Source organism: Talpa occidentalis, unplaced genomic scaffold (assembly GCF_014898055.3).
Source record: "Talpa occidentalis isolate TD23 unplaced genomic scaffold, MPIMG_talOcc4v2.1 talOcc4.7, whole genome shotgun sequence".
In the NCBI taxonomy this organism is placed as follows: Eukaryota; Metazoa; Chordata; class Mammalia; order Eulipotyphla; family Talpidae; genus Talpa; species Talpa occidentalis.
In genome coordinates, this window is record NW_023605083.1 from 62,133,924 (window position 1) to 62,155,468 (window position 21,545).

Sequence of the window (21,545 nt, forward strand, 5' to 3'; positions counted from 1 at the left end):
TGTCTCTGGTGAATCCTCTTATATGATTTAGGGAATCTGAGGAGGTATGAACTCTTTTGCACCTCTTGATGTTATTGGCAGAATAATCTAGACAAGTAGAATTAACTGTCTGGTGTGTGTACCAATTACCTAATTAAATCTTGGTATATTATCTTTAGGTTAATTGGGATGCTTCAAAAAACCATAATTCCATAATAGCTCATAAATGCCACACCTAAGCTTTATTAAAAAACTTATTTGGGGAATTTACATTCCTTCTATGAAGTGAAGGAAAGATGAAATCAATATTGGCAATACTTACATGAATAAGAGGAGAAATCCTTTTGCATGGACCACACCATTTTGCTGAAAATTCAACCACCACAAGTTTGTTTCCAGCAGCTTTTAGAAATGCTTTGAGTTCATCCTGAGGCCAGAACAAAAATGAGGAAATGTGCATGGTCAGCTCATAAAACCTTGCAGAGAATAACAGCTTAGTTTTAAAAGTCTCAACTAGTACCTAACCCACAGTTTAACAAATTTGAGGTTATAAGAACATTTCTTACGGTTTCTCTTACTGAAACCCCAGAGCACTGTAACGACACTTGTTTGCATTATGAACAGTGTCTTTCATTAGCTATTTCATACATGGTTTACTTCCCACAAAAAGTCCCTAAAGAATTCAATCCTGATTCATTCCTGTGCTTCAATGTTCCCTAACTGGCACATGGTAAATCCTAATGGAGTGTCTAGCTGATGAATGAATGATTTGCCAAGATTGGTATTCTGCTCAAGATTTAGTTTTCTTTCCTCAGTAGAATTACAACAGTGGTAGGACATTTACTCTATTACTGGGATTCACTAATCTTTATAACCACACTGTGGAGTGATCCTCATTTTTCAGATGAAAAAAGCTAAAGTTTGTTAACGTTCTCATGGTCAACTGGCTGATTGGTGTAGCTGGGATTGCTAACCCAGGCAGCCTGACTCCACAGTCCATTTGTCCATTGCCTCAACCACTACACTAAATCAGGAGGGATCACTAATTGGATTTAGTGAAGCAGAACATAACACTCGAGTTAGGGATGGCATAATTCCATACAAATGGCATCCCTACTTTAAAGTAAGGGAGTCTTGATAGTTATGTTACCATTTGGTTTAGTTTCAAGTCAGCGTGGGGCAGGGGAACTGCTTGAAACTGATGAATCAATAAAGATACACTCTCTTCCTTTACCAATATTCCTCTAAGATAAAGGGTAATTTTTCAGAGAGCCAGGCCAAGCCTCCATTTCTCACTTACTTCTGAAGTTATTAGGTTGAGGCCATTCCCACAAGTCCCCACACCCTTCACTTTTCAATAGTTGTTTATGTTGGCCTCACTGGACCCATGACCTTGATTTGATGCATGATCCATGACCATGACCTTAATCCATGACCTAGGAGAGAAAACCCTCCTAGTATGTGTACTGATGCAACATTTACCTGTTGAAGTCTACCATATGACATGTACTAGACAAGCTGCTAGCATACAACTGTGGACAAAAACAAAACAAAAATTTCATCTTCATGGAGCATACATTTAGAGGGGGAAGCTGCTGATAAGACCATAAAGTACAATATGTTGTACATTAGTGCTCATTGATAACGGAGATAAAAGGAGAAAAACAAAGGAGGAAGGAAGCTGACAGCTGAATTACCATAGCAGCCTGGGTGACCAAGTCCACCTCCATGAGGCAACTTTCAGTGAAGAGCTGAAGGAGACACCAGGTCCTCAGGAGACATTTCTGAGGAGGAGCTGGAAAGGGTTTCTCAGAAGTTGAGTGAGAGCCCACGCTATTTCTCAGGCTTCTCAGAAAATTAAAATAATGACCAAAACATTAGCAAATGTGAGCTATTTCAAAATATTTTCTCATCACAGATGCCTTCTTTCAAACGGATCATCTTATTTTTGTGACCTTATGTGGAGCCACATTTGGAGAAAATGTCAGAAGTCTAAATCTGAGGGATCTGGGAGATAGAAGGCCCAGACTCTATGGCCTCCCATAATGAGGCCTGGCATCAGAATATGGTTTTAGAAAGTACTTTTTAAAACAGTCACCTAAGGAATTGTTGATACTGATGGTCCTTGTTTTCCCTATTCTAATACCAAGGCATGTCTGAGTTTCTGTTTTCTTTCCTAGGATAAGAGAAATATGTGGACTCTTACTTCCATCGAATTTTCCAGGGACATCTACGGTAGAATCAGTGGTGTCTGGTATAGGGTGAGATATGTGAGGAGTTGGCCTAAATCCAGCCAGAGTCAGAACAAGAAATGAGAATCAGGGAGGAACAAGACCCTTTTTTGATCAATGTATCATTTCCCACTCCTTTAGATGGTGCTTTCGCTCAGAGACAACACAAAGAGTAAGAATTTAAAAAATCCCTTTACTAGAGAGCAGTGAGGGAGCACTGGATGGGGGAAATAATTATGAAAGTGTATCACACCTTTCTCAAAATGTTTTCTTGAAAAATACCAATGAAGACAAAGAAGTACTTGCCATATTTTTAATAATCTTCATCGTGATTTATCCCTGGGATTTGCTGACGACACTCTTGTTGGTTAGTTGGCTCAGCGGAGCTTTCTCTTATTAATTTAGGATCCTAGCTGGAATATAAGAGTAAGTTCACTGTGACATCATTGAACATGGCATCTCAGAATCTAGAACTTGACAGACGTGGATCTCACTTTACTTTGGACCATGAGCAGTTAATGTGTGGCAGCCAAGAGTCAGCCAACTGCAATCTGTGCATGCAGAATCAATAATCTAGTTCTGTCTAGTCTGTCTAGTTCTGATTTTTTATCATTGTTTCCAAGGCCCCCTCTCCCTTCCCCAACCACACAACCACCTTATGAGAAGTCACCCAACCACACTCACCTTATGTGGGGAGCAGCGGGCAAGTCAGGAGAGGTCTGCTGTGCCATGTGGGTAAGTCCCTGGCCTGCCAGGGATTGAACTTGTGCTGAAGAGGCTGTGATAGCTTCATAGTGCTGTGCTTAACCCCTTGCACCACCAGGGATGTCCCAGAGGAAAGATATTTTCATTTAGAATTAAGAAGAGGGCCTCTCTGGTGGTGCAGCAGTTGAGCACTGGGCTGCGAAGCTGCCTGCAGCCTCTGTAGCGCTGGTTCGATCCCCGGCCACCGGTGAGGGTCGCACATGGCACTCAGACCTCTCCTGCCGCCCACTGCTCCCCTCAGCAGTGTACTTCGTCAGTCTGCCTGTTCTGCTCCCTGCTCTGGCTCTGGTGGATTCTCTCACCCTCTCGCACTTCTGACTGTACCCAGTGCTTGTATAAACAAATAAATAAATCTTAAAAAAAAATGAACTCTTAAAAAAAAAGGAATTAAGAAGAGATTATTTTTCAGTTGAGGAAAATACTAATGACTCAACCTAGATGATGGTTTTCTCATAAATTTGGTTTACTGACTCATAAATTCCCCTGAACTTTGTCATGTTTTCCCAGTTTTTTAGGAAGTAAAGAAACAACTTTTATATACTGGCAAACTTTTTCTATATAAAAGATGATATCTTAGACTTTCTGGGCCACATGCAGTCTTTGTTGCCTATTTTTTGTCTTTATAATCTTTTAAGAAAGTAAAGACCATTGTTAGGTGGTGGAACTCAACAAAAATAGTGATAGTTTGCCAAACCCTGAACATGATTAATATTTTTCAGTCTTCACTGTCAGAAGAAAATCCAGACATGGTCATGGCTAAAGTTCCTCAGATCTTTAGAGCAACAAAAACAACAAACGTGGGAAATAACAGAGTTCTACAGTCAATAAAAACAACAAAAGCCTTATTTTTAGTTTTACCATATGCAGGAATGAGCTGCCTGCCTTCCCTTTTGTCTTTAGTAGCTGATGCATGAAGTACGTTATTTCTTGCTAGAACCACAGATCAGGTCGGTTTTGTAGCAGGTATTTGTCAAGTGCCTCCCACCACCTATTTCTTCTGACACCAAAAACACACAGATTTTTTTCCTATGGGCAAATGTATTCCTCCTCCATTTTACAGCAGCTATGTCATTTGTATAAGATTAAACTAGGCTTAAATCAAGGGTGAGACCTCATTATTTTAATCCAACCAGCAATTCTTTTTTTTTTAAAAAAAGATTTATTTATTTATGCATAGAAGAATTGGGGTGCAGGACAGAGATACGGGGGGTGAGAGGATTCACCAGAGACAGAGTGGAGAAGTAGAGCAGGTGGATCCACTGAAATACACTGCTGAGGGGAGCAGTGGGTGAGACAGGAGAGGTCTGCTGTGCCATGTGGGTCACCTCCCTGGCCTGGAATTGAACTCAGGCCATACAGGTGACAGCCTGAGACTTAACCCCTAGGCCACCAGGAAGACCCCCCCAAACAGCAAATTCTATCTTAGATATTATAGTTAATGAAGAGAGCAAGAAAGCAATTCCTAGCACTTGAGACAGAGTTGCTAAAATTTTCTCACACCATCTGGAAAGAGAAGGCTGGCAGGCAGCTAGTATAAGACACATGGGGAGCCCAATCCTTGTTTGGGGTCAATATTTTAAAAGTGGTGAGCAGACATATGGGAAACCTGTTTTATTATTTTTCGGTGATATCTTGGTTCATTGGAGTAAGCATTCTGAGAAACTCAATCTAGGTCTGGAATTTTCATTTTCTTAGACACCAAATTCCTTTATTGTTTAGAGGTATTAAATTGTTGGTATTTTTGATCCTTAACTGAAGAGCTTCAAGATACAATATAATAAATGTTTCTCCACTTGCATTAAACTGCAAGAACTATGACCTAACATCATTCTTAGTATTTAAAATTTCTCACATAGGGTATAAAATAATAGAAAAAAATCTAAATTTAGAAGAGGGGAATTTTATTTCTGAAATATTCATTTACCAACTGGCATTCCAATGATCTAAATTTGCTCCCAAGTCTCTTAACTGCCTGATATGTATCAAGGGAGAACATGGAAGGAAAATAAGTTTTGGACTCAGACAAATGTTATTTTCCCTTTTCAAGATATATGATAGGTACAAAACTTGGATAGAATAATTGGGTTTCAAATCTGAGTGCTACTGTTGTAAGATCTTCAGCAATTTATCACTAATATAAGCTTCTATTTCCTGATCTGTGATATGGGGATAATACCTCCTTGGGATATGGTGAGAATGAATAGATAAAGTCTCACCAAGTGTGTATAATTCCCCAAGTCCAAGTCTCTGCCTTTTCAAGTTCATGTTTCAGAATGAGCATTTGTACCTTTTAGAGAAAGTAAAGCAAATAGCAATTCAGTGTAGTTACCCCATCTGAGCTGCCAGAACATGAGATGGAAATGCAGCTCAGGTTGTGAATGAGCTGTCCACAGCCTTTAAAGACACATTTCTGTTCAGCAGACACAAGTTTGGTTTTGCCCCAAGCAAGTTCACTGCAAGCAGTTTTGCTGCAAACATTTTCACCACATAACTATGGCCATAAGACAATTTTGCCACAAAAAGAAAAGCACAAAAAATAAAAGTAGCACATTCAAAAGCAAACTCTGAAACTTAAAAAGTTAACAAAATACAAAATCTTCTAATATGACTATACTGCAAAAACTACAGTCTTTGAACATGTTTGCAAATGTGTGCAGGTACACAGCGATACTTGCAGAGAATGGATTTTCTTTTTGGGAATTGTCTCTAAGCACTTGTCTCTCAAGTCTTTTCATTACACATTTTTTTTTCAAGGATCAAACTCACTGGAAGTGTGAAATCAGAGCATCAAGTAGACAAATGAAACCAAACTGTAAACCAGTTCTTCTCTCTTTATAGCAAATTGCCTTAAGACCCATCATTTCTGGGGCAAAAATGCTTATTGTGTGGAACTTGAGCCAAAACTACCTTCAACTGATCATACATTGGGCTTTTACACATTGGCATTTTTAGGAATAAACAAAACTTCTTTCTCATCTTGAAAAAAGTCCTAAGATTTGGCAACCCTGAGCCTTCAGTCCAGTACTGTAGGATAACTGCAGGTGGAGAGAGTAGTGACTGCACCTTGCACTTTCATGCAAATGACCCTTGTCCCTGCTATTTTGAGTAATTTGAGATGGATGGACAACATACCATTTTTATTGTGAGTGTGTAGCTATTTTTCTTCTACAAGAATAAAAAGAATTTGAATTATTCCTAATGTCTTCATGCAGTGTACATTTCATTCCTTTTCTGTTTGCCCCTGGGGTGCAATACATATTAAAATTACTTGCCTGGCTTCTATTGGCATTTGAGTTTGAGATCTCTCATTCTGATACTTCTACCATCACAGCTAGGAACTCCATGCTTGATTATCAATGGAAGATCCTATCAGTTTCTTCTCCTCCTTTTTCTCTTTTTTATTGAAAAAAGAAAGAAGGATGGTGATATACATTGAACATCTTTCAAGCCTCCAGTGGGAAGCATTGCCTTGAAGGAGGAACCCAGTTCTAGGTACCATTTTCATTTGTGTTATCTTACAAGTACCCAGTTAATGAAGGCGATTGTTTGTATTCTACAGGTGAGATGACTTGGGACCAGCAAGAGAGGGTAACTTCTCCTGCTAGAATTAGAGTTCATGCCTGGAGGTCCTGCCATACAGGAAGAAACACAGGGTTACCTGAAATATGCAGGTCCTTTAGGACACAGTATAGCATTGGTTGAGTTGAATTCAGAGGCAATTCCTTTTTGTTTTCTGCCTCAAGAAGACATCTACCATTTCTACTTTCCTTTCCCTTATCAAATAAGCTCTTTTTGAACTTCTCTCCATTACATGTGGAGAGAAGATGGTACAGAAATAATTCTCAGACGCAGCTACTGCCTTAACCAACAAATACCAACCACATCCATGTATTCCCAGAAGCTGAGCAAGGCTGGGCCTGAACTTCTGCCCTTCAGCACTATGGCGTATAGATTTTCCATAGAATTTGCCACTAGTCAGTTTGCCCAACCCAAAGCAGGAAGAAGACAAGTTGCTGGCTTATGCCTGTTTAATCCCAACCAGAACTAAGCACAACCAAATTCCAGAAAATGACCAATTTCACAAAAATATCCACTCTCTTACATTTTGCAGTGAGAATACTTAATGTGTGGCAGAGCAAATTTCTAGTTCTGAGGCAAAGCGCTTGGTGAAGCATTTTCTAGAAAAGAGCAACCCAGATTTCCCCTTTCTCCTTGACTGCCCTCTTTGTTTCCCTGACATGATCTTACATGTACTTTCCTAGACTCATTTCTGACCTCATTGTGGGAATCATGAAGCTCCAGGACTGCCTGGGTGGAGTCTCTTCCTCAGAAGACAGGGCTGTTGTGTCCTGTTTTTTGGTTTTTTAAATTTATTTAAATGATCCTGGGGAGGAATACTGTGCATGGGTGGGGAATTTTAAATCTTGAAAAATCAAGAAAAACAGAGTAAGAAGGAAAAAAGAGAGAAAGGAAGGGAAAGAAGAAAGCTGGTGAGAGGCAGAGGAGAGAGGAAAGGCAAAAAGGACAAAATAAAAGAATTTTTAAAAAAAAACAGAATAGTAAATGAAAGGAGGACAAGAGAGAATTTTCTACAGAGGGTAAAGGATTTTAAAATTATTTTTTAAAAGATTATTTATTTTGCATACAAGATATGGGGTACAGGCCACAAGTGATGGGGAGGGTAAGAGGATTCACCAGAGACAGAGTGGGGAGCACAACAGGTAGAGTGACTGAAACACACTGCTGAGGGGAGCAGCAGGTGAGAAAGGAGAGGTCTGCTGTGCCATGTGGGTAGCTCCCTGGCCAGGGATCAAATTCAGGCCATAGAGGTGATAGTGCTGAGACTTAACACCTTGGCCACCAGGGAGGCTCCATAAAGGATTTGTAAGCAGGATTTTCATTATGTGGAGAAGGGTGAATGCTCTTTAGCGCTATAAGATCTTGCTATTCAAGGTCATGTATGGGCATTAGCATCACCTGGGAGCTGGAGAAAAATGCAGAACTTCAGGCTCCATTCTAGATCTGTTGAGTAAGAATCTGTACAAGATTCCCGAGGTGATTCTTGTGCTCACTGATGTTTAAGACGCACTGCTCTAGAGGTAGACTTCTATCTAGGAGCTGCCTGATCAGTGGATGAGGGGTACCGGTGTAAGCATTGCCTGGGAAATGTGAGAAATGCAAATTCTCAGGCCCCACCCAGGACCTACTGAAACAGAATCTCAGAGGGTGGGGCCCACAAGGGTAGGTTTTTACTAGCCCTCCAGGTGCTGCATGTTCAAGTTTGAGAACCACGGGGCTAGAAGTTTAATAACGATGCATCATAATACCAACACCATCATAATACTAGAGTAGCATTCAAAATATTTAATAGCCTTGGATGTTAAATATTGGATTCTGATTAATCAGAATGGACAATAGCTGTGATTCTGCCAGGTATTAGTCCTTTTAGTTGATGGATCTGGGGGAGATCTAAGATTTCCTAAGGGAGAGATTGGATCAACCTCTGTGAAGTGGAGCATGGGGACAGGACTGGGGAGTAACCCAGTCTGTATTCCCTAATTTAACCAGCAGCTAAGCTGCCATTCCTGCATTTACCAGCCTAAGCACAACCTTGGGATGCTGATGAAAAATTCAGCTGCTCTTCCCAGACATCAAGTGGACAAATGCAACCTTTTGAAACAAGGAATTTAACAGAAGCATAAGTTTATTTAAAATAAAAAAGCATATTTGCTCAGATTTTCAGCACTGAGATGAGAATTTAGAACCTTTAGTGATTTCTTTACTTCTGGCAATGAAAACCCTGCCAAGTGCCTGGGGCTGAGAATAGAATCAGGACAGGACAGGAAGGAGCTCTGTTATCTGAAAGGCAACTTGGCACTGGCTCCAGGTCAAAGGGCAGTAGTCACAGTGGTGTAGAGTATGGAGTTTGCATAGTGTGAAGAAAGAAAAATGGCAAGAGACCAAGGACTCAAAGACAGAGAAGGACCATTCTAACTCTCTACCCAGGCTCTCAATGTGCTTCAGGGAAGACAATAATATTCTATGTGTTAAAAACCTTGCCAGTGGCGAAGTTTTCACAAACCTGAGTTATTGCATATGATAAAACAGTTATTACTATCACAGGGTGATTTTTGCCAGCATGGGGTGAACTCCTGTCTCTGGCATATGTGGTCTGTGACTGAGTGCACTGCTGTAAGCTACGCTTGGATGATAGGAGGAAAACCAAATGTCTTAGATTCTGATCCTAAAAGTCCTTGAATTTTTGTTCCGGCATTGAGAGAGCTGGAACTTAGAGACTGAGGTCAGGGAAATGCATTCTCCTGGTAGAGAGGCAGTTGGAGTGAAGAAAGGTTACATCAGAGTCGATTTAAATAATGATCTGCTTGAATCAGGAAACTTACACCATGAAAACAGAAATGGACCTCAAAGTGTCCTTGGGTAAACTGAGGCATGGGACTCACTAGGAGAGAATATGGAAGGAAAGAATTTACCAGGACTTGTCTTTGCTTCTTTTCTATTGAAAGATCCTTTCATTTTGTAGGAGGAAAAGGAGTCCCACTTCTCATATCCTTCATGTAGGTCCTGGAGAAGAATCCTTGCAGGAGGTTTAGGCTCTCCCATCAAGGTATGAAGTGGTAACGCTCATCTTATTGTAGCATTTCAGTTACGCATTCTTTTGACTAGCTACATGGTAACGACCAAACACAAAACATTGTTACTGGATGTTAAATATTGTCAAATACTTGGGAAATAGTTATCTGTAAAATGTCTTAGTATCTTATCTGTAAAATGAGACACATAGATCAATATTTAAAGTTCTGTAGAGTTCTAATGTCTTAGCAAGAAAAAAGTCCCTGCTAAATTGAGGAAAACTGCTTCCTTGGAGAAGGCTACCACTGGGAAGGGATAGGAGGAGGGGAGACAACATTATTAAAGGTGTCCACAGTGTATACTGCTTTGTGACAGATTTTATGATGTAACCTATAGGAACCATTCACTTAAAAAAATGTGTATATGTGGTTATTAATAAAACCACAAAAAATTCAAAAGCATTTTCCAGCTGATATAAGAATATAAAAATACTTGTGGGGAAAGTGCTTAAAGTTGGAATACATAGGCTTATACATCTAAAGTTTAGAAATGACTGTGCTAGAGTATTTGAGGTAAAGACACAAGTAAAATTGTTACCATTAGGTGTGTGAGTAGAGATTGGGTATTTGGGGTGAGTCCACTATTCCCAGGAATGGGTAAAAGAAGAGGTTACTAGTTAGGATGAAGAGGCTTATTTAGGGGAGACCTTTCTATAAGTAATTTGAAATAAAAATTGATTATTCTGGATAGGTAAAAGCCAGTTGTTCTAACTAGTGAAGGAAATAAAGAACAAGAAGAAATTATGGTTTACAGTTAAAAGGGGGGAATAATTCAAGTTACACATGTATTTGAAACAGCCAGTTCTGTATCTTGCAACTACCTTGCATACCGTGATATGGTTTGGTGATATTATGCCACCTTCTAGAAAAAAAAATTAAGCATAACAGAAAAGGCAGATGATCTGAGGACAAAAACCATTTTAAAGCATTTACTTTTCTTCGGGCATTTCAAAAACAGTTTAAAAAATAATGTGTGATATTTTAATTAAAAGAATATAAATATTCTTGAAGAAAGTTTTGGAGAAAAGTACAAAAAAAGTAAGAAAAAGTAAGTCATAATCCAAAAAAAGAAATACTTTGTTACCATGTCACTGTATTGACTTCTAGCTTTTTCTGCATGTGCACAGCTATTCACTAATTTGGGAGCATGCTATAAATAGAAGCTTAAATATACTTCGAAAACAATTTTTTTAAAGATTTATTTATTTATTTATACAAGCACTGGGTACAGTCAGAAGTGCGGGAGGGTGAGAGAATTCACCAGAGCCAGAGCGGGGAACAGCACAGGCAGACTGATGAAATACACTGCTGAGGGGAGCAGTGGGCGTGGCAGGAGAGGTCTGCGCGCCATGTGGGATCCTCACCGGTGGTCGGGGATCAAACTGGCGCTGCAGAGGCTGCGGGCAGCTTTGCAACCCAGCACTCAACTGCTGTGCCACTGGGGAGGCCCTGAAAACAATTTTTTTAACTGAGAAAACAACATCTTAAAATAACTCACTGATTTTCTCCGTGTTGTAAAGCACGAGCCATGGACTTTGCCTTCTGCAATTTATGTAACCCTTTTCCTGAGCAAAGTAGTATTTTCAGCAACTACATTTTGATCACAAAACCATTCTCAAAAGCATTTTTTTTTTTTTTTTTGAGTTGGGAGTCACTTTACAGTGAGAAACAAATCCACATGAAATGAGGAAATTAACTCCAGGGACAACTCATCTAGGCCCTTTGCCCTGTCCCACAAAGCTGGGCAGAGCAGTGATGAGACTTTACCGTACAAGGCTCAATCACTTGAGTGTCATCTGGGGAAACCTTTCAGCATCCACAAAATCATGTGTAAGTGACAGAGCAGCACCTATCCCACTGGTCTGGGTTCAAGTTGCCCATTTCTTTAAATAATTCTTTACTAGTCCTTACAGCAGAACCACCTGCGTCCCATGAACCACTTTGAGGGCCTCCCTGGTGGTGCAAGAGGTTGAGTCTCAGCGCTATCAAGCTATCAGCAGCCACTGCGGCCTGCATTTGATCCCTGATCCCCAGCCAGGGAGCTGACCCACATGCCACAGCAGACCTCTCCTGACTCGCCCGCTGCTCCCCTCAGCAGTGTATTTCAGTAAATCTGCCCTGTTCTGCTCCCCACTCTGTCTCTGGTGAATCCTCTCACCCCCCCATACCTGTGGCCTATGGACCAGTTCTTGTATGCATAAATAAATAAATCTTAAAAAAAAAAAAAGAACCACTTTGAGACTCAGCTTTTGAGTTTCAAAAGTTTGAGTTGAAATACTTTTCTGTAAAGGGCCAGATAGTCACACAAAACCTGCCATGTGCACAGTGGTCCAGTGAAACTTGATTTACAAAAACAGGCTCTGGGCTGGATTTGGACCACATGGCCCACAAACTAGATTGAAATATAGTTAAAGAAAGCAAAAATACCCAATGAGACATGAATAAGTAAGCATGTGAATCACCACCTATCTGGACACTGGGTTCATCCTAGGAGGGCGGAGTCACCTCTGGGTACTTTCAAACCACTGTCATTGGGATGAGTTTGTCACTGCGATCCTGGGCAGATGGCTCCTCCATTACAGAACCTTTGAATAGCAACCACATTTCCTTTCTGTCTCCTTGTTTATTAACCAGTCTTTCAAATGCTAATTTAGTTTAAAGAGAGGAGAAAGTTTCCTTGGAAAAAACTGAACTCCGAATATGTCATGGAATACTTGTGTGATAGTGAGAAAGTTACTTAATTTCTCTAAGCATAAGTATTTCCACTTAGGGGCATTTGCTCAAACCATGGTTTTCTGGAATGCTGGTGTTCCTTGTTGAACTGAGCTGTTCTGCTGCTAAAATGCAGTAACTGTGGGGCCTCCCCTGGTGGCGCACCAGTTGAGCGCTGGGCTGCGAGGCAGGCAGCCTCGGCAGCGGCTGTTCGTTCCCCGGCCTCTGTAGAGGGTCCCACAAAAAAAAAAAAAAATGCAGTAACTGTCTTTTTCTTTAACTTCAGGGGAAGCCAATACATGGAAGATAATTTACATGGAAGATAATTTCCATTCTTACATATTTCTTCTTTACTTTTTGACTTGCTGGTACTTGCTGATCCTGCACTTTTAACAGTGATGCTTCCCCACCCCCTGCCCCCACTTATCCATCATGACATCAGCGGGAACCCAGAGACCTCAGTCTATTCATGGTCAGAATACTCAGCTTTCTTACCCCTTTCTCTACAGCTTCATGTATGCAAGTCTGAGTCTCTGACTTGGCCTGGGTTAGGCTCCCACTCTTTCTGTTGAATATGACCATTCTACACCTTCCCACCAACCAGTAGAGAAGTCTGTGCTTTCGCTCAGGCCCCACTCTGCTTCCATCTCCACCCAATCCAGCCCCTCCTGTACTCTACCAATAACAGTAGTAACAGTCCACAGGCGTGGCTGATAGTCAGACACTGCCTGCCCCAGAGCTTACAATTAGTTGCTATGTAATTTAAAATGTCAGTAGTTAACACCGTTCCACAGACGGCACCATGAATTCTGGTGGCCCCTAACCTAAGCAAGTTGGAGAACTGCTGATCTATGTAATGGGGCTAAGAACACTTAATCTCCCTACGTTCCCAATTTAGTATGAGGATCAAATGGGATTATATATGGACACTGGCTTTGAAAGCTATGAAAAGCTACAGAAACCCATGACATCATTAGTGTCATTCATTTAACACTGAGCAAATAGTGGGCATAACTGATCTGCACCATAAAGGTGAACGACATGATTAAGACATTTAGAAGTTAAATCGAACCTAGCTTTTAACTTTACTGAAATGGAGTTGCTCCTTGGCCTGTTTGAGCAAAATCTTCTTCCAGATTTTGACAGTGCAATTTCAGTATAGAAGCAAAACAAGTGAAGTAGATGGCTTAGAGTACATAACTCTGTAATTAGATTACCTTTCACCTCCCATCCGCTCTTTCTCCCTCCCTTCATCTCAAACCATGCTTTTGTATATGCAACAAGGCAAACAAAAGGGACATAGAACAGGAGATTAAAGTGTGTGTGAGTCATTTTTCTAGAGGCTGTTGGGTGATTGGTGTTTAGCTCAATCAACTGTGACTCCCTAGACCTTTCATACAGTCTCACTCTTTTCAGTGACACTCGCTGGGACCTATGCCATGGTTTAATTTGAGAACTCTTTCACAAAGTACTGCCCAGCACAGGAAAGGCAGACAATATGCGATTCCTAGCTTGCCTAATATGAACAATTCTGGGACATAAACCTATTGCAAGACTCTCCCTTGGCACTGGAGTTGGTACTTAGCCAGTCAGGCTTGTCACTTGAAAGCAGTTTGGTGCTTAATCAAAGCTCTTTGCTGTCTTCTCTTTCGGTCACGTCCTGGTTACCTTCCTTTCTCCCTATAATCCTCCTTCTCTGAGAGATAAAGATGAGACACAGAGCAAAGCCCACACAGTCATGTCTAGGTGATGATATTACAACTTCCAAGAATGTAAAATTATGAATGGAAGATTTCAAAATGAAGCACAAGGCTTTATTTAAGTGGGCTAGTTGGGGAGGGTCTGGGAGCAGGCTAGGAGTATCTGAGAATAGACAGAGAAGAGGATTTTGGGGGGATGTAGAGAACCAGAGAAGGGTCTCTGGTGTAACCTGGGGGATTCTGAATGGAAAAGGACTGGATTTCACATACAGTCTTCATAAGGTGTTGGGAATGTGGCGGTACTACTTGTCAATCTTATGCGCAACTAATGCAACAATGAGTGTGGGGTAGAGGGATTTTTCCTCTTTAGTAGAGTATTATAAGCCAGTGTGACAGGCACAGGTCAACTTCAGGCATATGGATACCTGGTGGTGGGAGGAGAAATACAGCAAATTCTGGAAGGAACCTCATAACGTACATTCTGGAGATGTCTCATTTTAAGTCAAAGAGAAAAAAGAATAGCAGATGTTACTTATTTGGGAAAACTGTGGGACGTCTTAGGGCCTCCAGAAATAGCTGAGAACACATTAGGGTGGGCTGAGTTGAAGGTTCTACAACAGCAACTAATGCGCAGTGGGAAACATATCTACAATGCATAAGGTTCAAGGTCAAGTCTGGATTACATTTCTTCCAAAATAGAGATGGTGGGCATCGTACACCTTTGAGGAAGCTTTGTTGCTTCAGGTCACCAGGTTAAATTCCTACTTCTATGTTGGCTGGATAGTCTTAACACCTTTTCTCTGAGACAGTGCTATTCAGAAGTTAATCCTTGCAGGGCAATCCAAAATAAGACCAAAAACAAAGGAAACGGTGCCTTTAGTCCAGATGTCCTCTTTCCTTCCTTTAAAAGTTCCTCCTTTTGCTTTATCTAACAGTTTTAAAAGACAGAGGAGAAAACAACTAAGTTGGGGGTTGTGAAAATTCACAATACACATGAAGAAACTCAGGACTTGCCACCTTGTGGGGGAGGGGTAGTATCTGGCAACAGAGACAGAGAGGTGAGATTTCTGGAGGAAAAAATGTGTTAAAAGGAGAAGGAGCAGAGGAGAGAAGGAGGGTGTAGGCTGGTTTTTCTCTACCATGTCAGGAAGCATCTACAAGGGTTATCATGAAGGAGTGGGCAGGCAGGCCTGATGTTTGTCTAGAGAAGGGCCAGAGAGCTAAGTCTATTTAGTTTTTATTTTATTGGCCTTATTTGAGACACAATTAATGGGTCATTTTTATTTTATTTTATTTATACAAGCACTGGGCACAGTCAGAAATGCAGGAGGGTGAGAGAATCCACCAGAGCCAGAGCGGGGAGCAGAACAGGCAGACCAACAAAGTACACTGCTGAGGGGAGCAGCGGGCACTACAGGAGAGGTCTGTGCGCCATGTGGGACCCTCGCTGGCAGCCAGGGATTGAACCGGCGCTGCAGAGGCTGCAGGCAGCTTCGCAGCCCAGCGCTCAACTGCTGCGCCACCGGGAAGGCCCAATGGGTCATTTTTTTGGCTTGTCTGTGTGTGTTCTGGTATGTTTTTGCTCAAGAGGGAGATAGCCAAGATATTCAACAAACAGCATTCTCCTGGGGAGAATGCATCTCAAAGTCGATGGCATATTATTTTACAGGCAAGGATAAATGATGAATGAATCCAGCCAGGGAAGAGACCCAGATGGAGAAGGCATCTAAAGGCTCAAAGCTGAGGAACCCATGTTCTGATTGAGGGAAGGACATGGATACAGCTTGGAGTATGCCTAGATCCACATCTCCTCACTCTTCATACGGACAACTGATTCTTTCTTGATTTAAATGAAGTCACATGCAAGTGTTCCTTCAAGCTCCATTTCCCCACCACATTGTTACTCCTATAAAGCCATCATCCTCTGGGTACAACAGCAAAGTCTAGCCCATCCTCATACCTTGTATCTTAATCTGGAAAGATTCCAAAGAGAAGGATCAATGTCCAGCATTGTAATTTATCTGCTCTTCTAGGAATTGCAGTTGGAGGTAATTTAAAGGAGGAAAGAGGTAACGACTCTCTGGACAAAGGGCTGGGTCCGTGGCCAAGGTTTCATTCCTCATGCGTTGCTCTGGGTGAGACACTCATTCCTCAGTTTCATTTTTAAAATATGAAAATCAGAGAATCCCTGACCCTTAAGGATCTTAACTTTACAAGGCTCTTCTCCCCTCCAGTGCCAATGATATTGCAGGTAGCTGAGCTATCAAGGGTACTGACTAGGCGTCATGCAGAAGTCTGTTTGGGCAAAGGTACATTTCCTGGGAAAGAGGAATATGGGACCAAAGGTCAGCACATCAGAAGAAAAGAGAACAAAGGACTTATCAGAAAGCAGAAGACAAAGCTAGGGTGTAGAGCATACTTTTTCCAGAAAGTCAGGTCCTTTGGGGCATGTTGGTGTGAATCACCAGGGAACTGGGTGGCAGGGCTGATGTGGTGGAGAAGGTAGTTTGAGTGCATGAAATGGAATGACTCTGTTCTAAGAGGCAGCCATTTACCCATTAGGAAAACCAACAGGCTTGAGGGGGAGGGGCAGGGACTGAGGACGTGCTCCCCATGACTCACACAAGCAGAATCAATGATGCTTAGGGAAGAGCCTAATCAAAATTCAGGATTTCAAAGAACTCATCTTTATCTTGATTTTATTTTAATTAGAAATAGCAGGGTTGAGAAAGGCAGACACACAATAAGGTTTTTTCATGGATCCAGAAAACACCTCTAGAGCCGTGGGCCAGTAAATCACCAAAGCCTGTAATTTTCCATATGTCAAATATTATATTGAAGACTTAATTAGAGTGTGTCTTATTGAATCTAAGATACTACGATAACAAGATATATCATGTAACTTCCAATTACACTATGCCAAGCTATGGTAAGATACATTCCTATCTTGGAGATGTTAATGTATGTGTACACATATATAGGTATATATACCCATGTGTATATACACACATATGAACACACATACATACATGCACATATATGATGCATGAAATATGTTAACTATCTTATCTCTATTGAAAATTATGGTTGAAATTTAAGCCTAATTTTACTACCTAACCACTATTGCATCTGGGGATTTCAGATATAATATATACTTATTCAAATATAAAATAAGACTTGATTAATCATCAAGGCCTAGTCTAATACCCGGATGTGAATACCAGACTCCAAGCTGATAAAACTAGGTGGGGGAGGGGCACCCATATGGTCTTGGAAGCAGGGGGGGCTAGATGGGGGGGTATGGGAAAATTGATCTTGTCAAATTGATGGCCTGGCACAATGAGAGGCCAAGGATAAGGTGTTCCTTACCTCCAATTCCAAGAGCTTGACAGAGCAGTTATCTCAGCACTAGCCCTGCTTTAGTAGAAGCAGTTTGGGGCCCTCTTGACATGAAATCCAGGGAATCTGGAGAACCCCTCACTCCTCTCCAGAGCAGTGCTGCATCAGGGTTAAGGATTCCTGTACTTTCCTCTGAAAGTCTCCACTTTTAGTGTTGTTGGGGAGTTCCCCCCAGTCTAGCCCAGTTTCCTGAATAGACTATGTGGTTAGTAAATGAAAGAGACTGGCGAATAATCCCCTTGGTACTTAGTAACGATTCTCTCAAGGAACCGTGCTTAACTGAGAAAAATGAACTGATTCAGTAAACTGTGAGAGCACCTACTTATTTGTAAGAGTCAATTCTCACAACAACAGCAGCAGTTCTATCATTGCTTCCATTATGTAGACAAGGAATGTGATGTCTCTGTACAAGCATCTTGTCCAAATCACGTGGCTCCTAAGGGAAGGGGCCAGGATTTGAATGCCTGAATTCTGGAACCTGTCCTTTTAATCACTGCACCCATAATAACTAATCAATCCTGCCATTCAGAAGATTGAGACACATAAACTAGCCATGATATTAAAGTTGCTTTAATAGGTGTACAAAGTGCTATGGAGCTCAGAGGATGAAACAATTAAGTTCAGGGCTCTTACATATTAATAAGGAAGCTGAGCTACATTTAAGTGAATGACTCAGCTACATTCTCTTTTAAGAAATGACCCATCTTATTGCTCTATAACTTCAGTCCATGGGCATCCTGGATACTACGATTTGCCTCTTTGTAGACTGAAAAGCAATGCATGGATCTCAAACACAAAGTTCACCAGATAATAGCCAACCGATGTAATGCGAACATGATTTTTAGCTGCAGAAAATTTCAAACACACATAAAAGTAGAGCAAATGGCACAATGAGCCCCAGAGTACCCCTTACTTAGCTTTACATATTTATCAGCATTCTGCTATTTTTCCTTTAGCTATATCTGCCTCTTCTACTTGTTTTGTTTTGTTTTTTTGAGCATTTGAAAGCAAACTCAGGCACCAAATAATATCATCAACAAATGCTTCAGTATGACTATCTAATAGATCAAGTCTTCAAAATAATCAAGTACCAATATCCCAACCAATGAAATTAATGATAATTACAAATATTCATCTAATACCCAGTCTGTGTCTAACTTTTCTTGATTAATAAACATGCTTTTAAGAGAAGGGCTTTTTCCATAGAACCCAAGCTTACAGCAAACGTGGATTAGAGAAGGGAGCAAAACAGGGGAAGAAGTAGGCAGTATTCTCTCTCAGTTCTATTCCAGCATATTTACAAAGATATAAGATCTTTCTGAGGAGCCATTAGGTTGTTAGGAAAGAAAATGAATAGTGTTTATAGCTCATCATTGAACATAACTTTATTTATAATATTAAAATTGCAAAGTAGATTGAAAACAAACGCTGACCACTATGGGAACGAGATAGCACGAGCTGAGAAATTGCTGCAAAAATCCACAAATCCACAAAGGGAGAGTAACTTGGTCAGTTTGCACAGGAAGCCTGAGTGGGCAAATCTTCAAGCTGTTGCACTCTTTCTCTTTGACCAAAGTAAGTTGTCACCACAAATATCTTCCAGAACCTCATCAGTACTACCACATGCAGTTATGTGCTGAATGCTTCTCAGCCCCTTCTGAGCCAATCCAGCCTTCAAGGACGTTCTCATTTTTATTTTTTATTTTATTTTTATTTTACTTCATATGTATTTATTTATGCACACAAGAGCTGGGATATAGGCCAGAGATGAGGTGGTGGTGAGAGGATTCACCAGAGACACCGCAGGGAACAGAACAGGCAGATTGACCGTAATACACTGCTGAGGGGAGCAGCCGGGGGACAGGAGAGGTCTGCTGTGCCATGTGAGTTGCTCCCTGGCCAGCAGGGAATTGAACTTGTGCTGCAGAGGCTGTGGATTGCTTCATAAAGCGGTGCTTAACCCCTTGTGCCACCAGGAAGGCCTGGAAGTTCTCATTTTTAGCTTTCAGATTTCTTGTCTTTGATTTTGGAGAAGCAAATATGAAAACAGAACTGAAAAATTGGGTTGTTTTCCTCTGAGGTAAAATTGTGTATAATATTTATAAAACATATATATTACACATAATTTTGTCAGTTTTAAACTTTTAGTATAAGTTTATTATTAACATACTTATGTATACACATACATAATGAGTATTATCTAAATTATTATATTTTTATGGGACTACATTCCTGGGGACATCGCTAAATGCTTTTTTGTTATGTTATGTGAAAGCTTATTTTATTCTACTAGCCATAATTATTTCATTATTTTCTCAGTATTTATTGGGCACCTACTATATGACAAATATACACCGAGGGTATGTTGGTAAATAAGATACAATCTGTCTTCACGGTGGGAAAAAGGCAGGCAAATGATAAACATCTGCTGTGGGTTAATCTCTGAGCCATACTGGAAGAACAAATAACTCTTGGTCAGTGGAAAAATAAGATGGGGGATCTACTCTAAAGAAGGGGGAAGGCATCATTGGCAGTATATATCAAAGGAATGGAGTTAGTAAATTAAAGCATGCTATATAGCAAAAGGTAAAGTTAGAAGAGAAACCAGGTAGAACTGCCTGGAATAAGTTATAATTTTTTAATTAGAAAAATGGGGGACAAGGATCAGTGCAGTGGCCCATGCTCCTTTGCCCTGCGTGCACTTCATTCTAAATCTCTAAATTAAAATTCTAGGAACTGTATTAAAAAGTCTAAAGTCCATTGAGGAAACATAACCCAAAGCAGAACCACTATAATCTAACTAGCTTTATCTTGGGAGTAGCTCTAGGTGTGGTTTGCAAAGGGATAAGACGGAAGACCAGAAGTTAAGTGGACCAGAAGCCCAGGAGTTCAGCTAGACCAGACCCCCAGATTAGGAAGAAGGATAACTGTGACTGTGACTTGGGTAGACTTGCTTTTCCTTTCCGTTTACTCTAGAACTAGAAAAATACTAGTATAATAATACATACCAGGTCAAGAATACAAATAAGTGGGTATGTTCTTCCGTTGCTTCCTTTTTCCACTTGTTGGGGTTACCAAAATTTGATATTGGCAGTTAGGAATCAATCAGAGGTTGGCCCTTCTTCTATCTTTTACTTTGTTAGCAGCCACCTTAGCACCCAAGAATCTACCCTGTTAAATTATAAGCATATTCTTTATTTTTTTGCGTAGACGAACTGGGGTGTAGGCCAGAGGTGCGGGGTGGTGGTGAGAGGATTCACTAGAGAGAGTGGGGGGCAGATCAGGCAGATCTACTGAAATAACACTGCTGAGGGGAGCAGGAGGAGAGGTCTGCTGTGACATGTGGGTCAGCTCCCTGGCCAGGGATTCAGCTCAGGCGATTGCAGTGATAGCACTTGAGACTTGACCCCTAAGCCACCAGGAAGGCCTTATATAAGCATATTCTTGTGACAATACAGTTATAGGCTTCTGGGTTCCATTTCTGTATTTGGGTCTATACAAGTTTCAAGTGTAGCAAGTAGTGCAGTGACTTAAGACCGAGATCATGCACTATTTTGGTAGGGATAAAAAGGTGTGTAGGTGTATATGTGTGTGTGTGTTTAAGAGACTTTCTGGAAACAGAATGACCTGTTGTTTCTCCTTTGAAATATTAATGTATCACACACACATGAGCACACAGAGTATATTCCTTCTCTAGTTGGATACCCGCATTGCTTTGTCTATTCTACTCATTGGCATGTTGACTAAAGGAAACTTGGAATGAGAAAGGGCACGGCCCATTCTCCCTGTGTCCTATATAAGGATTCCTTGGGGTAGAGGAGGGGGGTTTAGAACAAAGTCAACAGGACCTAAGAACTCAAGACCAGCTGGTAGGAAGAACTGTGCAAGGGACAGTGATTACAACAGTGGTGAGAGCTGGGAGAGAGAGAAGTGGCACAGGTAGAGCAAATGACTTGTTCAAAGCTTTTGAGATGAGAACATACATACTCAAAAAACTGAAAGTCATTCATCATGAGGTCTTTTTGATGTTGCAATAATGACTTCTGGAACATTCTGGGCTATCCTTTAAACATAGCCTGGAGTTATTTGGTGGGACTTTTACAAAAACC

The 21,545-nt window shown here is 40.9% G+C and overlaps 1 protein-coding gene across 7 annotated transcripts in view; it reads right to left on the bottom strand.

Annotated features, from left to right (window-relative positions):
- The window catches only part of LOC119231321 (thioredoxin domain-containing protein 8), a 38,453-nt gene extending 35,813 nt beyond the window's left edge, over window positions 1-2,640 (bottom strand). For all 7 annotated transcript variants that reach the window (XR_008549530.1, XR_008549531.1, XM_054689003.1 and 4 more), the window contains exons 1-2: window positions 2,517-2,640; window positions 302-406 (exon numbers count right to left, since the gene is read on the bottom strand). Coding sequence is in view for 5 of the 7 variants with exons in the window: in XM_054689003.1 (XP_054544978.1) it covers window positions 302-406; window positions 2,517-2,537 (126 nt within the window). In the remaining 2 variants the exon portion in view is untranslated. The remainder of the gene's footprint in view (window positions 1-301; window positions 407-2,516) is intronic.
- Window positions 2,641-21,545: the final 18,905 nt, after the last annotated feature.